The 13,559-nt window shown below is 44.7% G+C and overlaps 2 protein-coding genes across 2 annotated transcripts; one reads left to right on the forward strand and one right to left on the reverse strand.

The window, feature by feature from the left end:
- Positions 1-826: 826 nt before the first annotated feature.
- LOC101753185 (chlorophyll a-b binding protein of LHCII type III, chloroplastic) lies at positions 827-2,076 on the forward strand. The gene is made up of 2 exons (XM_004957966.2): positions 827-1,111; positions 1,201-2,076. The coding sequence occupies exons 1-2, from the start codon at positions 977-979 to the stop codon at positions 1,870-1,872; spliced, it is 807 nt and encodes a 268-aa protein (XP_004958023.1). The 5' UTR covers positions 827-976; the 3' UTR covers positions 1,873-2,076.
- A 419-nt stretch (positions 2,077-2,495) lies between these two features.
- On the reverse strand, positions 2,496-12,314 carry LOC101753592 (myosin-3). The gene is made up of 24 exons (XM_012843968.3): positions 11,031-12,314; positions 10,324-10,425; positions 10,091-10,234; positions 9,864-10,014; positions 9,759-9,786; positions 9,511-9,676; positions 9,354-9,417; positions 9,227-9,240; positions 9,060-9,144; positions 8,839-8,942; positions 8,615-8,753; positions 8,345-8,463; positions 8,115-8,267; positions 7,949-8,038; positions 7,079-7,156; positions 6,434-6,592; positions 6,077-6,277; positions 5,682-5,887; positions 5,448-5,583; positions 4,826-4,955; positions 4,516-4,662; positions 4,301-4,425; positions 3,763-3,969; positions 2,496-3,459 (listed from the first exon to the last, which is right to left on the reverse strand). The coding sequence occupies exons 1-24, from the start codon at positions 11,523-11,525 to the stop codon at positions 2,986-2,988; spliced, it is 3,717 nt and encodes a 1,238-aa protein (XP_012699422.2). The 5' UTR covers positions 11,526-12,314; the 3' UTR covers positions 2,496-2,985.
- Between the last annotated feature and the right edge of the window lie 1,245 nt (positions 12,315-13,559).

Raw genomic sequence — 13,559 nt, forward strand, 5'->3', positions numbered from 1 at the left:
TAATTAACCCACATTTAGTCCACATTTAGTCCTCCTAATGAACCTCCAAATATTCGATTTGACACGGACTAAATTTTGACTTTATCTGCATTATTCAATCACCCCCTTGGACGACATGCACGCGCTGCCACCAGGTAGCAGCGAATATCGTCCTTGTCATGGGAGATTGCCGGAGTCGGGCCGCCGTTCGGGCTAGGGGTTACAGTTGGGAGGTTGCTGGGTGGATCCATAGCCGGCGACCTGAGAAGGAGGGCCTGGGGCTGCGGCGGCCGGCGGTGGTGGCGGGTTGCCGGACGGCGAGGCCGAACGACGAGGGCGCCGCCAGCCAAGGCGGGGTAGGACGACCGGTGGCCTGTGCTGGTGGTGGGGACAAGGACGCCGGAGTGATTCAAAAAGGTCGGGTGGAGGAGGCGCGGGCGGTTGGTGGGTGGCAAGGTCGCCGCCGGCCGTGGGAGGTGGCACGTGGCAGTGGTCGGCGGGAGCGCGGCGGACGGCCGCGGCGCCGGTGGCAGCGCCGTGGGGCGGCGGTCGCGGCAGCATGAGACCGAGCTCGCCGATGGGTGGAAAGACCGAGCTCGCTGATAGGTGGAAGAAAAGGGAGGAAAAGAAAGAGAAAGGAAAGGAGGACTAGAAAAGAAAGATGAACAGTACCTGGAGGCTTTCGTTCGCTACGAACGGATAGCGACGAACTATGGCCAGCTAGTGGCCCCGATAGGCGACAGGAGGAGGGGGAGCCACGAGCCATCCGAGCTGGCACCGGCGCACCTCCAGAATCCAGCCCCGCGCGCCGATTGGCCGGAGCCAAATCCAGAAATCTCCACCTCACATCCGCCGCTCCAATCGCCTTCCCCCTCCATCTCGCGTCTCCCCGGCAACAAAAACACTTTGTGCTACAAATACGTCCACGCAACCCCTCTCCTAGCCTTGACACCCCCGCAGTGCAGTGCCGCCGCAGCAGAGCAGCAAGCTACGAGGGATGGCATCGATCATGGCCGCCGCCACCTCCCGCGTCCTCGCCGCCAAGACGCTGTTCCTCGGCCAGGGCCGCGCCGCCGCCAATGCCAGCCCCCTCCGCGACGTCGCCGCAGCCGCCAGCGGCCGGATCACCATGGTACGTACCCCTTTGGTGCCAAAACCACCCGCCTACAGCATCAGTCCAGCTTGCTTAGGTGCTGACGAACAAGTCCTTGTTGTTTGCAGAGCAACGACCTGTGGTACGGCCCGGACCGCGTCAAGTACCTGGGCCCCTTCTCCGCGCAGACTCCCTCCTACCTCACCGGCGAGTTCCCCGGCGACTACGGCTGGGACACGGCGGGGCTCTCCGCCGACCCGGAGGCGTTCGCCCGCAACAGGGCGCTGGAGGTGATCCACGGGCGGTGGGCGATGCTGGGCGCGCTGGGCTGCATCACGCCCGAGGTGCTCGAGAAGTGGGTGCGCGTGGACTTCAAGGAGCCCGTGTGGTTCAAGGCCGGCGCGCAGATCTTCTCCGAGGGCGGGCTGGACTACCTGGGCAACCCCAACCTGGTGCACGCGCAGAGCATCCTCGCCGTGCTGGGCTTCCAGGTCATCCTCATGGGCCTCGTCGAGGGCTTCCGCATCAACGGCCTCGACGGCGTCGGCGAGGGCAACAACCTCTACCCGGGCGGCCAGTACTTCGACCCGCTCGGCCTCGCCGACGACCCCGTCACCTTCGCCGAGCTCAAGGTCAAGGAGATCAAGAACGGACGCCTCGCCATGTTCTCCATGTTCGGATTCTTCGTGCAGGCCATCGTCACCGGCAAGGGGCCCCTCGAGAACCTGCTCGACCACCTCGACGACCCCGTCGCAAACAACGCCTGGGTCTACGCCACCAAGTTCGCGCCCGGGTCTTAAGAAGCTAGACGGCTGCTTCGTGCCTGCCACCATTGTAGACTACTCGTTACTTTTGTACCACCAATTAATGCAAATACCTTGTTCTCAGGATTCAGGAATGTGCATTATGCTCTCTGTCAGTTGTGGCTTGTGTGCTCCTGAAACAGATGATGTGCTGAACTGCTGATTTACGATCTATACATGTAGCTGCCTCTTTGCATTTCAGTTCATGTTTTGAGGTTTTGACATACACAAGCTTCTCAGAAACCGTGTAGAATTCAGAGCACTGCTAATCAGATAGACACATATCCAAACTCAGGATTCAAGTGTGGAGTGATGAAGAACTGAAATGGCAGTGCAGAATGTCACGCAATGGAAGCAAAGTTTTCAGAAAAGACGCCTGGCAGCATCAGTTAGTTATTCATAAGCTTTTGAAACGAACCGAGCAGGAGTCGATTATATTGATAAAGAAGAAGGTCCGGACTGGCAAACAACAACCCCAAAAGGAGTTAACAACGACAAACATTAACTACAACGACCACTAGGACCACTCCATCAAACAACTACAACGACCAATTGCGACACCTCCACTAACAATTACACTCACAGCGAAAGCAACAGCAACACGGCTTTTCATAGTCTGGTACCACAGCAGAGCATAAACTTTCAGAGTAAGCAGGCACCAAAGGGAAGAAGAACAGAGTAAATGCGTTACACATTTGAACATTTTCTTACTGTACACATCTTACAGTGCTGGTGTCGCATCTCTATTTGCTCATGGTGGATAATCTGTACTAATTACCCTTCCATATCTCTGGTTTATCACTCTACATACACGATGACATACATACACGGGCAACTGAGGAGTGAGGACTAATATACATGTACAGAACTCTTGCTTCACCTACAGATGCTGTATGATCCCTACAGATGCTGTATGATCCCTTTGACACTCGCAAAACCGGATGAGTAACAGCACCGCCACCGACGATGGAGCTCATCATCATCTCAGCAGGATTGAGATGAAGAGAAGAACCAGGAGTATTTCTTCTCGCCTGCCCTGTCGTTCTAGGTCACTCTCCTTGACCCAATGGCAGCAAAATGTGGGGTACAGTCTGGGATTATCTTGCACGTTCACTTTGAGCTCTTCTTTCCCCACCATCTTTTCCGGGATTTCTCATCATGAGTGCTAACCTTCTGAAGATTTACCTTCGTCTCCTTCAACCGAGATTTGTAATCTTTCTTCCATGTAGCAAAACGGTCCTTGAGCTTCCGGAGTTCCTCATCTGGATTCATATTTGAACCAACCTGACCGGACTTGACTGCAACAAGGAAGCCTGCGTCATCTTCGAACACCTGCCGCCTGTCTTCGAACTCCTTTGCTAGGTGGTTTACAGCATTTACTCGCCTATCTGAGTTTCCTGCTGAAACTTTAGCTTCAGTATGGTGGTTGTGGTGTCTCGACTCTATCACTTCAGGTGTGTGGGTCCCAGTGGACAATGTATCTTCAGAGTCATACTGAGCATGTGCCGGAGTGAAATCAGTCCGAGCAGCTCGTGCGGCCACATCATCAGAAGCTAGGCTCTTTTTAGCAGCAACAAGGTTCAGCTGAAAGGAATAGATACAATCACATCCAAAGGATCAATTCTGAAGGATAATGCAAAATAACACTAAACTATTCGGGCACCTGCACTAGCTAGGCACTGTAAAATTCAATATCTGAGCAATTGTTCTTTAATTCGTTTAACACATCATTGGAAAAAATCTTTAATATTTTTCCTCAGTAGTCCCATCAGAAGGTATCTTGCAGTACTGTCATCCTTCAACAGATGAATTCATGTTGCAAAAAAATGTTGCTCCAATTCCCTTAAACTACAAGCAAACAGGAAAAAGATCCACATAGATAACTACCTGCAGTGAAGAGAGCTGTCTCTTCCACGCCTCTTCCATAGATTTCATTTTAGCCTCATACTCTGACCATTTCCTCTCATACTGTTCCAATTGTTGTTTCAGCATTACATTTTCTTCCTCTTTGTCCCGCAATGCAGCCTCAGTTTTTGAAATACGACCCTCAAGTTCTTTGATGACTGGCTGCTGTGGATAATGTCCATTCATTTCCTGCCATTTAATATCAATATTAGGAACTACTATGCCATTTACACCTATGCATTAGACACTTGAACCAATTCTATGTTCGGGAAAAAACTTCTCAAGTTTTTAAAAATACAATTGGATATCACAATAACAGAAATTTCAGAAGCTCTGTGCTGCTAACTAAGCAACATAGTAAACAACCATGCTCATGCAAACTCAAGATGAGGATTGTCTAATACGAGTAGCAAATCTTTCAGATTATGTATTGCTCATTCAGTACTGGATAAGATCAACATGCAGCGCATTAGGAGATTGGAACCGATAATATTGTGATATCCTTTGACATAGAACTCACATGACACGTCCTTGACTCTGAAACATTCTTCCTCATGTCCCCTTGAACTTTGTTGCGACTGGCCTTTGACTCCCTTTCATTCTGCAAGCACTTGTATTTCCTCCTGGCTAGGCACCCACGCATCACTGCAGAAACATAAGAAAAAATTGATGAGATAGATACACTAATCTGGGGCAATATAATGATAATGGACCCTCTTTTATCGCATGGATTACCTGACTGAAGAAGAACGATATGTTTCAGTTGATCATTAAACATGGTAGCGGCGAGTCGACGCCTAGTGTACTTCTGTATGAGAACAGCTGCCCTCCATCTATTGACAAGATTATCAAAGTGTATTCTTGCTCTTTCACCACGTATAACTGCAGTTTGGCAAGTCAAGAGAGTTCGACAAAAGAACCAGCATTTGTCAGCTGATAACTAAGACAGAAAGACTACATTAAATTTCAAAATCTCCACATGATGGTCAAAACGGTAGAATTTAGGAATACTTTGAATGAAAAAAATGCATATAAAGTGTATTACATGACTGCAAAGTCACTGCTCCTTTCTTTAGTCCCTGATAACCTTGTCGAGAATGCAACCCACGGAAGTGTTTCTGAATACAAAGGGTTCCATGGAGCATCTGTTTTTTAGCATTTTCCAGTGCAGCAACCTACAGAACAATCAAGAATAGCAAACCACATCCATGAATAAGAGTAGTTGTAATCACAATGTCAAGTTCACCAAAATATAAGGCTTTAAGTTAATTTCACTAAACTACAACTATTCACACCTAACTATCATGAAACTACAATTTTTAGGATCAATTTCACAGAACTGCAACTACTTGCGCCATGCCGCAATCACTTTCACATACCTATAACATTTTATTCGGGCCCACACACGTGTGAACCCACGTGTGGGTATCGTGTGGCTCCATACAAAATGTTGTTGGTTTGTGAAACTAAGGGCACAAGTAATCGTAGGTCTGTGAAAATGATCTAAAAATTGTAGTTCCTTGATAGTTAGACACGAGTAGTTGCAGTTTTATGAAATTAACTCACAAGTATTTGTAAGTAAAGTTGACCAGATTATAAAGCTTTTGCAGGCTACTTGAGGGTCTAGTCTAGAATAAAGAAAGGCTAGAAAAATCATTGTATTGTACCTGTCCTGTACGGAAAAACAATTTTGTGTAGCCAACTTGATACATTTCAGGGGGAATGTTCAATTGCTGCAAAACAGCAACTGAAACACTAAGTGGATCTTGAGATGCAATAGAACGCAGGAGAAGAAATCCATATCTGCATATTGTATAACAGGATGTGTAAGTCAAGTGGCACACAACATCGAACAAAAGAAACAGGTCTATTTGTTAAGTTAGATTGTATCAAACAGTAACCTTTCAGCAAATTGCTGGTGAGTCATCCTAGTTGGATAACCCGTTCTTGATATTCGAACGACTTCAAGCACTCCACAGCATTTAAGCTGATGCAAGACAAGATCATGCTCGAATAACTTGGGGCGTTGTTTGCCATTTGGCTGAATGCAACGGATAAAATGAGGAGTTGTGCTTTCCAACTGCTGCATCAGCTTGAACAGTTGAACCTGAATACACAACAGATAATCATGGCTAAATGGAATGCAACTTTACAGAAACAACAAGAAGAACCTAAGTTGAGGAGTTATGAACAAAGAACTAAAAGCACTACAAAATTATACAGCTAAAATATATCTGGAGATATTTTCTACAATAATATCTGATAGCATGAAACAGTAAATGATTAGAATCAGTACCTTAAATTTGGTGGCAACACTTTGTTTCTGTGTATCGACTACTGAATGCCATGAAACACTTGATTTATTCTGAGAATCAGCAACCATGACAGAGGCAAAATGTTTTGGAAGTTCACATGTACATGATGAGAGTAGTTGGATTGACTCAGAGTGCAATGGATCTCTGTTCTTCTCCAAGAACCCAGCTGTATCATATGCCACCTGGAATAACAATCAGGACAGTTATCGAGATGCGTATATAGAACTTCAACAGCAAATGAGTTAAACTGATAACTGAAGGAGCAAACTTGCAGAGCTAAACAATGTTGGAGACGATAAATAACTAACATATATATATCAACGTGCGGATTTACCAACCTCTCCCGCATAGTGACAAATCTTAAAAGCGCCTTCTTGTTCACCTTTGAAGCAAGAGTTACCACTTAACTGCTGCTTAAGCTTGTTAGCAAAGGAAAGGTCTGTTGCCTTTGGGAAAGTAGACTCTTCATCCAATAATGACAATAACCCAAGAGGTTTCTGCAAAGCAACAAAAAGGTGATGTATAAATAAGATAGTACATATACAAATCTTAATAGTTAACTAGTAAAGCTTACAGTCATAATATGGTAAGATCGCAATTTTCTTAAGACTTCCACTTAAATATTAATGATTACAGCTTCTGTTTCCCTCATTTTATATAGGGAGACGCTCATTTCCGCTGTAATAGCTCAAAAATCAGGCATTTTAGTAACTTGGACATCGTTGAAAAGGCAAAGTGCAACAGATAAAAAAGTTTATCAATTGCAATAAACTCAATGTATTGGAACTAGAAAGCTAATTTGAGCAAAACCAAACAGCCAAAGAACCAAAATGCAGACATTGTTTCTTCAGCGTGCGTCAGGTAAGCAATCACAAAATATATGCATATCAATGTCAGGCTCGAAAGTTTGTTTAAATCACAATAGAGACAGTAAATATATGGTCCCCATGTAAAAAGGGGCTGCACGAAACAACACTGCATACCTTCTCAAAGAGAGACAAGCAATCAGTGTTATCCACAAATTCCACAGGGGCCCAGTCAATTCCATCTTCCAAGTATTCCTGGAAAGAACAAAATCAGCAGGTGCACATAAGTATACTGATACAGAGATTAAAATGAGTAAAGCACTAAAGCTGCAAGCAAATGGATACAGCAGCCAGGAACAGACACATGAAAATAAAAGGGAAGTAGTTCTACAATTTCATGAAAAGAAAGATAATGCAGGCTGCATAGATCCTACAACAAACGAGTCATGTCCATAGTGGACCAGACCTTTCGCAGTCATAACCAGAGTTCTAACAGAACTGGAACTAATATAGATCCCAGGCCTTGCTGGTGCAGAAAGCAGTCATGTCATGTGGTTTTCTAGGTCTTTGTGTTTCCTAGAATCCATTTTCTCCGTTGATAATTACTAAACGCTAACATTTCCTCAAACTACAGTGAAATAACACCAAAAGTTTGTTGGTTTACATGATAGATTCGAAAGTTTGGTAAATGATCACAGTTGACAGCCAATTGGATTCGGAACCCTGGTAACAGGTTGCAATAATTTTGACATCCACATGATTTCTGCCCAAGGAAGCACAGAACCAATTGAAAGACAAAACACGAAACAAATAATATTCAGATCAGATGGGATCGAACCGTTCATATCTAACTTACATAAGACAAAACAAGCATCTGACAGCACAAGTAGCAAAGTTTACAGGGTAATTTACATCTTTAGTGCACAGCAATGTACTAAAGTTTGCAGGGTCATTGGTTTACAGAAAGAAGGCATGTGGAATAGGATCTATAATTATTCGTATCTTTGGTGCTAACACAAATATTGCAAGAAAATGTTAGAAGCTTACCTCCTGTTGTAGTTTGAAAAGATGTCGGTTGAAGTGTTGCTGCAGCCTCTCATTGGCGTAATTTATACAAAACTGCTCAAAGCCATTCTTCTGCAACAGTTCAAAGATGTTATGGCTGAGGAATTGCCAAAAAATCAGTATGAAGCAAAATGAAAATACTACATACATTGAAACACTCGAACCCATAAATATCTAAAATACTGATGGATCTCCATGTACGTTGCCTCCCCGTTCCAAGAGAATGGTTAATTTGCTCAACAATCCAGTCAAATAAGTGTGCATAGATTGACTTTGCTAGTGCATCCCTTGCATCGATGGCCTAGAAAAATTTGAATAAAATTATAAGGGATCGGATCAATTAATCCATTCAGATAACATTTCCAGATAATTACATACCTGAGTCAATGTCAGCTTTTTAACAATACTGTCATTTCCAGCTCGGATTTTACGAGTGCACATTGCAGTCACCAGTTGATTGGCAGTGCAGCCTAGTAGCTTTGCAGCAGTAGCCAACCCTGTGAACACATTACACAGTAAAAGGTTATTCAATGACACCTACACCAACTTTTGACACAAACGAACAAGGATAACTTCAATTTGGTATATACGTGTGCATTTTTTGGGGACATTTTCTAGTGGGTATACCAAAAGCAACAATAATTGTACCTTCATTTGAAACAACTTCCACATGGTTTTCAGTATCTGCGACAGAGAATGATATATTTCCCAGCCACAAGACAGCTGCGAGCATAGAAAACAATTTCATTTGGTCTTCCTTAGACATTTGAAGAGTATCCAATGCATCCTGCACATGAAAAAAGAAATAGGATGAATAAAAATAAGATACTAGCAGACCTCTGGTTGGGGAATTTGAATTTTCCAATAATTACCACTAGCACCGTGAACTTTTTAGAATCATCGACACCGTCAATTCTCAAGCAATTACTCTGCTTCAAGTAATTGTAGTCATTGGCACTTTTCAGAAACAATTTTTCTGCAGCAGCATATGCATGTAATGGAATTAGGAAGTGAGAAAGACGAGATCTGAACAAAGTCAATTTTACACTTTGCTACTGAAAGACAAACCCATAAAACGTTACTGTATGATTACTTTTGAGAAGGGGAGGAGCTCCAGAGCACAGTTGATAGAAAATATGGTAAGATCTCTCTCCTTGTGCCCTTTGAACCACCCTTGACTGCAGGGGCAAGATACAACATATTAGACCTTACAGAAACAATAAAATATGGATTTGTTCGCCATGCATGAAATTAATGTACCTTTTCAAGCAGGACTGCCCCATGAGATTCAGTTTGAGGAACATACATGCCCAAGGAAACAAGTTAACAGGAAGTTCAAGGATGTAGTGACTAGCCATCCAAACAATAAATGGTAGAGAAAGCTTACAGGTCTGAATTTTAGCACCACACATCTTCCCAGTTTCAGAAAAGTGTATTTCAATAAGTTTGCCCTACATCAAAATCATAACGGCACAATAAGAATTACTCAAGACTTGTTAACTGAAGAACAGTAGGACAACAATTATACATGAAGGTGAACTCACGAATCGACTTGAGTTATGGTTTCGTGATGTTTTTGCATTCCCTAATGCTTCCAGAATAATATTGGTCTGAAGAACCTCAGACTCCATCCCACTAGCACCCCCTAGAGCAGCCAAATATTGCATCGCAATTTTAGCTGTCTCAGTTTTTCCTGCTCCGCTTTCACCACTGAATATGACAAGGAGCAGCCAAATATGTTAGAAATTAGGTAACCCAGAGCTTAAAGAGGAAGTAGATAGGGCAAACTAACCTTATTATTATTGATTGGTTTATGCCATCTGCAGTGTATCAAAAGCTGCATTAGACAACAATTCTTGCAAAACAGTATAAACAATTTATTCTCTTTAACACCTACCCTGTAGCATCTCATTAAAAGCCAAATCAGCAACTGCATACACATGAGGGTCGTCCTTGGTCTTTTGCTTGTACTGCATGATTGAAGCTTTTCCATAGAGTGGAACCTCTTTTAATGGATTAACGGCAATCAAAACAGGTCCTGCTTTTGTCTACACAAAAGAATACAGGTAAGGATACATACAATAGGGCATATATAGCACAATGAGATTCTTGTGTAGTGCTTACATAGATAAGATCGCGAGAATATCGCAGCTGCAGATTGTAAAGAACTGAAGGTTCATTCAAGTAACTCATCTGGATCAAATCATCCACTCCATCAAGAACATCAGGGTTGGCCGGCAAGAGTCTTTCTGGTGACATTGTCAAAACCTATGCAAAGAAACCTTGAGTAAGAATCTTACATGAGTTTCCTCCAATAACTAAGCCAATATGGCAATATGCCAATATAAGACACTCACTTTTCCACTAGCCAGGAGTATTTCAGCATCATCTCCAGATATTGATTGAATCTGTCCGAGTTCCCACTTTGCACTTGGTGAAGAACACCAAACTCGTAGCTTCTGAAATATAATTTTCCACAACTTACAATTTTGAGTGGTTTTTCCAACCAAGATGTAAACATAAAAACATCACTTTCAATATAAGGGAACTAGTTCCTTGGGACCTATACTGTTGTGAGAAACAGTGTATTCTAAGTTTTCCAGTGTCCATACTTCTAAGTTTACAAAACGAATTACAGTCATCCAATATCCGTACGTCTAAGGATCACAGTAACACGCCTAAGTATTCTGGCCGAAACAAGCATGAAGTCTGACTTCCCTCACAAGGAAAAAACATTATGCAACAACTGCATCACTGCTAAATGTCAAACAAATAAGCTCATCGTAATCCAAAAATATCTATGACTTCACCTAAAAGTCTTATTCATAGATATCATATCAAAGCAACCTTTAAGCAAACGGGTGTATGAACTCAGGATATAGGCACACAAGGGTAAGCGACAATTTGATTTAACATTTCTTGTTCTGAATCTTAAGCAAGCTTTTGCATCATGTCAAAGCAATTAGCCAGCCTACTTGAATGAAATCTCTCATCCTACTTCCACTTTTTGCATCACAGTAAAATAATTAAATCTTACAAATTCCAGGATGAAAAAGCTTCTCACCTTCTGGAGGACATAATCCATGACATCTGGGCATGCAGGATTCCCATTCATCTTCGCCATTGCTGACGAAACAGATGGGGCATCCTTACAAACTGTCGTACCCTTCCTCTCCTCATTGAATTTCTCAACATATGGAGACTCCTCCAGCACTTCTGCATTGGTGAACTTCCGCTTAGTCCCGAATATGCGACCTTTCACCAGCTTTTCCTCCTTGGTCTCCAGCCCAGCAATCTCTTTCTCAACATCAGGTTTCTTGTCAACCGGCGCTGTTTCCATGGCAGCAACTGTTGCCATGCCATTCTCAAGCTTAAACCCAGCCGGCAGTGAGGGTCGTCTTGTTGTGGGCAGCCGGCCTCGGCAAGTTGGTCGGGCCGGCAATGCCGGAGGCGCATCCTTGGGCTGCTCATCGCGCTTCTTTATCGTCTCGAGCAAGACCTCAAGGGAGCTCTTCTGTGTGGCTGCGGCAGGTGCCATCACGGCGGCCGCAGAGAGCATCACCACCAGGAAATCAGCAAGCCACCAGCCCAAACCGGTGACTTACACCAAGGTTCAGATACCGAAACACAGAATCCAACAGCCGAATTGCACAGGGGCCAGAAATTTCCCCATTCCGCATCAAAACAGCGATAACTTCAGAGGCAAGAGCCCCCTAACTCACCAAGGGCTCAAAAGTGGCAACCCCCCAAACCCCAAATCCCACACACAGACTCAAAATTCCTCCAGGAATCTCTCAAAATTTCAGGCTCTGAACCTCGACTCAGCACCAATCGCACGCGGCAAGGAAAAATTTCGGCGCAGCCCGCACCACGTGACGGGGGGTGAACACCCTAACTCTGCGCGATTTTTGAAGGGGGGAATAGCCGGGCCAAGCTTGGAATCGGCGAAGAAGAAAAAGGCTGCGGCTGCCAAAGCTGCAATCTTTGGCGAAAGGAAAGGCCAAAGAACCCGAAACCAAAGCAAAGCCTGCCGAACGAATCAAATCGCTGGCGTACTAGGAGCAGCAGCACACGCAGGTGGCCAAGAAATCATCAAAGGAAAACGAATCAAGACGCGAGCACTGGAGGAACAGGATAATTCCCCCGCACGCCCCTCCCTCCTCTGCCGCCCCCCGCTGCAAGAACGAACAGCGGAGCCTGCCGCCCACTCCGAACCGCCGCTCCTCCCAAAATCGAAAACGGAACACGCAAAAACAAAACCGAAATTGTTTTTTCTGGGTGGGCTTTTGCTTCTCCCTCACATTTCAAACCTCCGCTCCGCTCCTCCTCTCCCCATATCTCCGTGTCCTTTTCCTCCTGCCCCCCTTGATCCGTTACTTAGGCAGTGGAAAAAAATGTTTAGGACAAAGCAAGCCAAATGACGCCTATACCCTCGCGCCCGCTCGCTAATTACGCTGCGTGGCCAGTGGCGTTTTGGTGAATCCAGGGGGGAATGGCGGGCTAGTTGATGGACGGGCGCTGCGGGTCGGGGTGGCGCGGGTCGAACCGCTGGATGCGAGCGGCTGCGGCTGCCGCTGGAAGACTTCAGTTGGGGATGAGAAGTTACGGAACTACCCCTGGAGGTTAGTGCGCTGGCACAAAGTCATTTTGGCTCTTTGAAAAAGGGAATGGTTTGGCTGTTGCTGATCTTGTTTTGTTGCGAGAAAGAAAAGAAATGATGGAGGCTATATCCGGAGGAAGAAAAATCTTAGTGCGGGAGAAGCTTCTGTTTGGCAGGCTGACTTTTGTTTGTGATTGTGTGGCATGGTCAATGGGAAGACCCAAGATATAATGTTTCTACAAATGCATTCTTTTGTTGTACAGTTGAGTTCCCCAAAAAGTAATGTTTTGTATTTCTGGTCAATGGGAGGGGTTATACGGTTATGGTTAGTGTCTTCTGATCACTAATCCTTTCTTCTTCTTCTTCTTTGCAATGGCTGCTTTTTGTTTGCAAAGTTCTATGAGCTTGGATAGCGTGCGCATTGGTTGCGTAAATAAGAATTGCCTCCATGATTCCACTGCCTTTGATAAAACAGTACCCGAAAATCTTAGGTAGTAGCCAATTACTCGCTCCCGAGAAGATTTATTACAATGTTGTCAGGAATTCAACGCTTTTCCCATAATTCTTGCGAATGATGCATTGTCCTCCCGTGAACCATACTTACTCGGTGAAAACCGCACCCTATTAAGATCCTGTTTGGATACACCTAGCTAAATCATTAGTTGTTTAGTTGAAATTAACTGGAATGGACTATCTAAAGGAATAATTGTTATATTCAAGTAGCTAGAAGACTTTAGCTGATCCTGTCCGCAGCTTAAAAACAAACAGAAGTTCTACTTAACACAAAAGCTCATTAAAGCTTGAGATTTAGATGACAGGCAAGGCGCCGTCCTGCGCACCTCTGCACGTTGCCGCTAGCCAATTCTTACAGCACGCGGCGCAGCGGTGTACCAGCCAAGTGGTGCGTGCGCCGCGCTGCAAAATTCCAGGGCCACCGCAGGGGACGACGTACCATGCAAAGAAAAGTCACGGCTCTCATTACAGAACGTGACG

The sequence above is a fragment of the Setaria italica genome, chromosome II (genome assembly GCF_000263155.2).
Source record: "Setaria italica strain Yugu1 chromosome II, Setaria_italica_v2.0, whole genome shotgun sequence".
NCBI lineage: Eukaryota > Viridiplantae > Streptophyta > Magnoliopsida > Poales > Poaceae > Setaria > Setaria italica.

Bases quoted from the DNA above. Each gene is read 5' to 3' on its own strand.
- LOC101753185 (XM_004957966.2), top strand. From the start codon at position 977: ATGGCATCGATCATGGCCGCCGCCACCTCCCGCGTCCTCGCCGCCAAG. The intron at 1,112-1,200 runs GTACGTACCCCT...TGTTGTTTGCAG, and splicing joins CCAGCGGCCGGATCACCATG to AGCAACGACCTGTGGTACGG.
- LOC101753592 (XM_012843968.3), bottom strand. From the start codon at position 11,525: ATGCTCTCTGCGGCCGCCGTGATGGCACCTGCCGCAGCCACACAGAAG. The intron at 8,754-8,838 runs GTAATTATTGGA...TTTCATGTGCAG, and splicing joins AAAAGTTCACGGTGCTAGTG to GATGCATTGGATACTCTTCA. The intron at 6,278-6,433 runs GTTGGTAAATCC...TTGTTATTCCAG, and splicing joins TTTGTCACTATGCGGGAGAG to GTGGCATATGATACAGCTGG.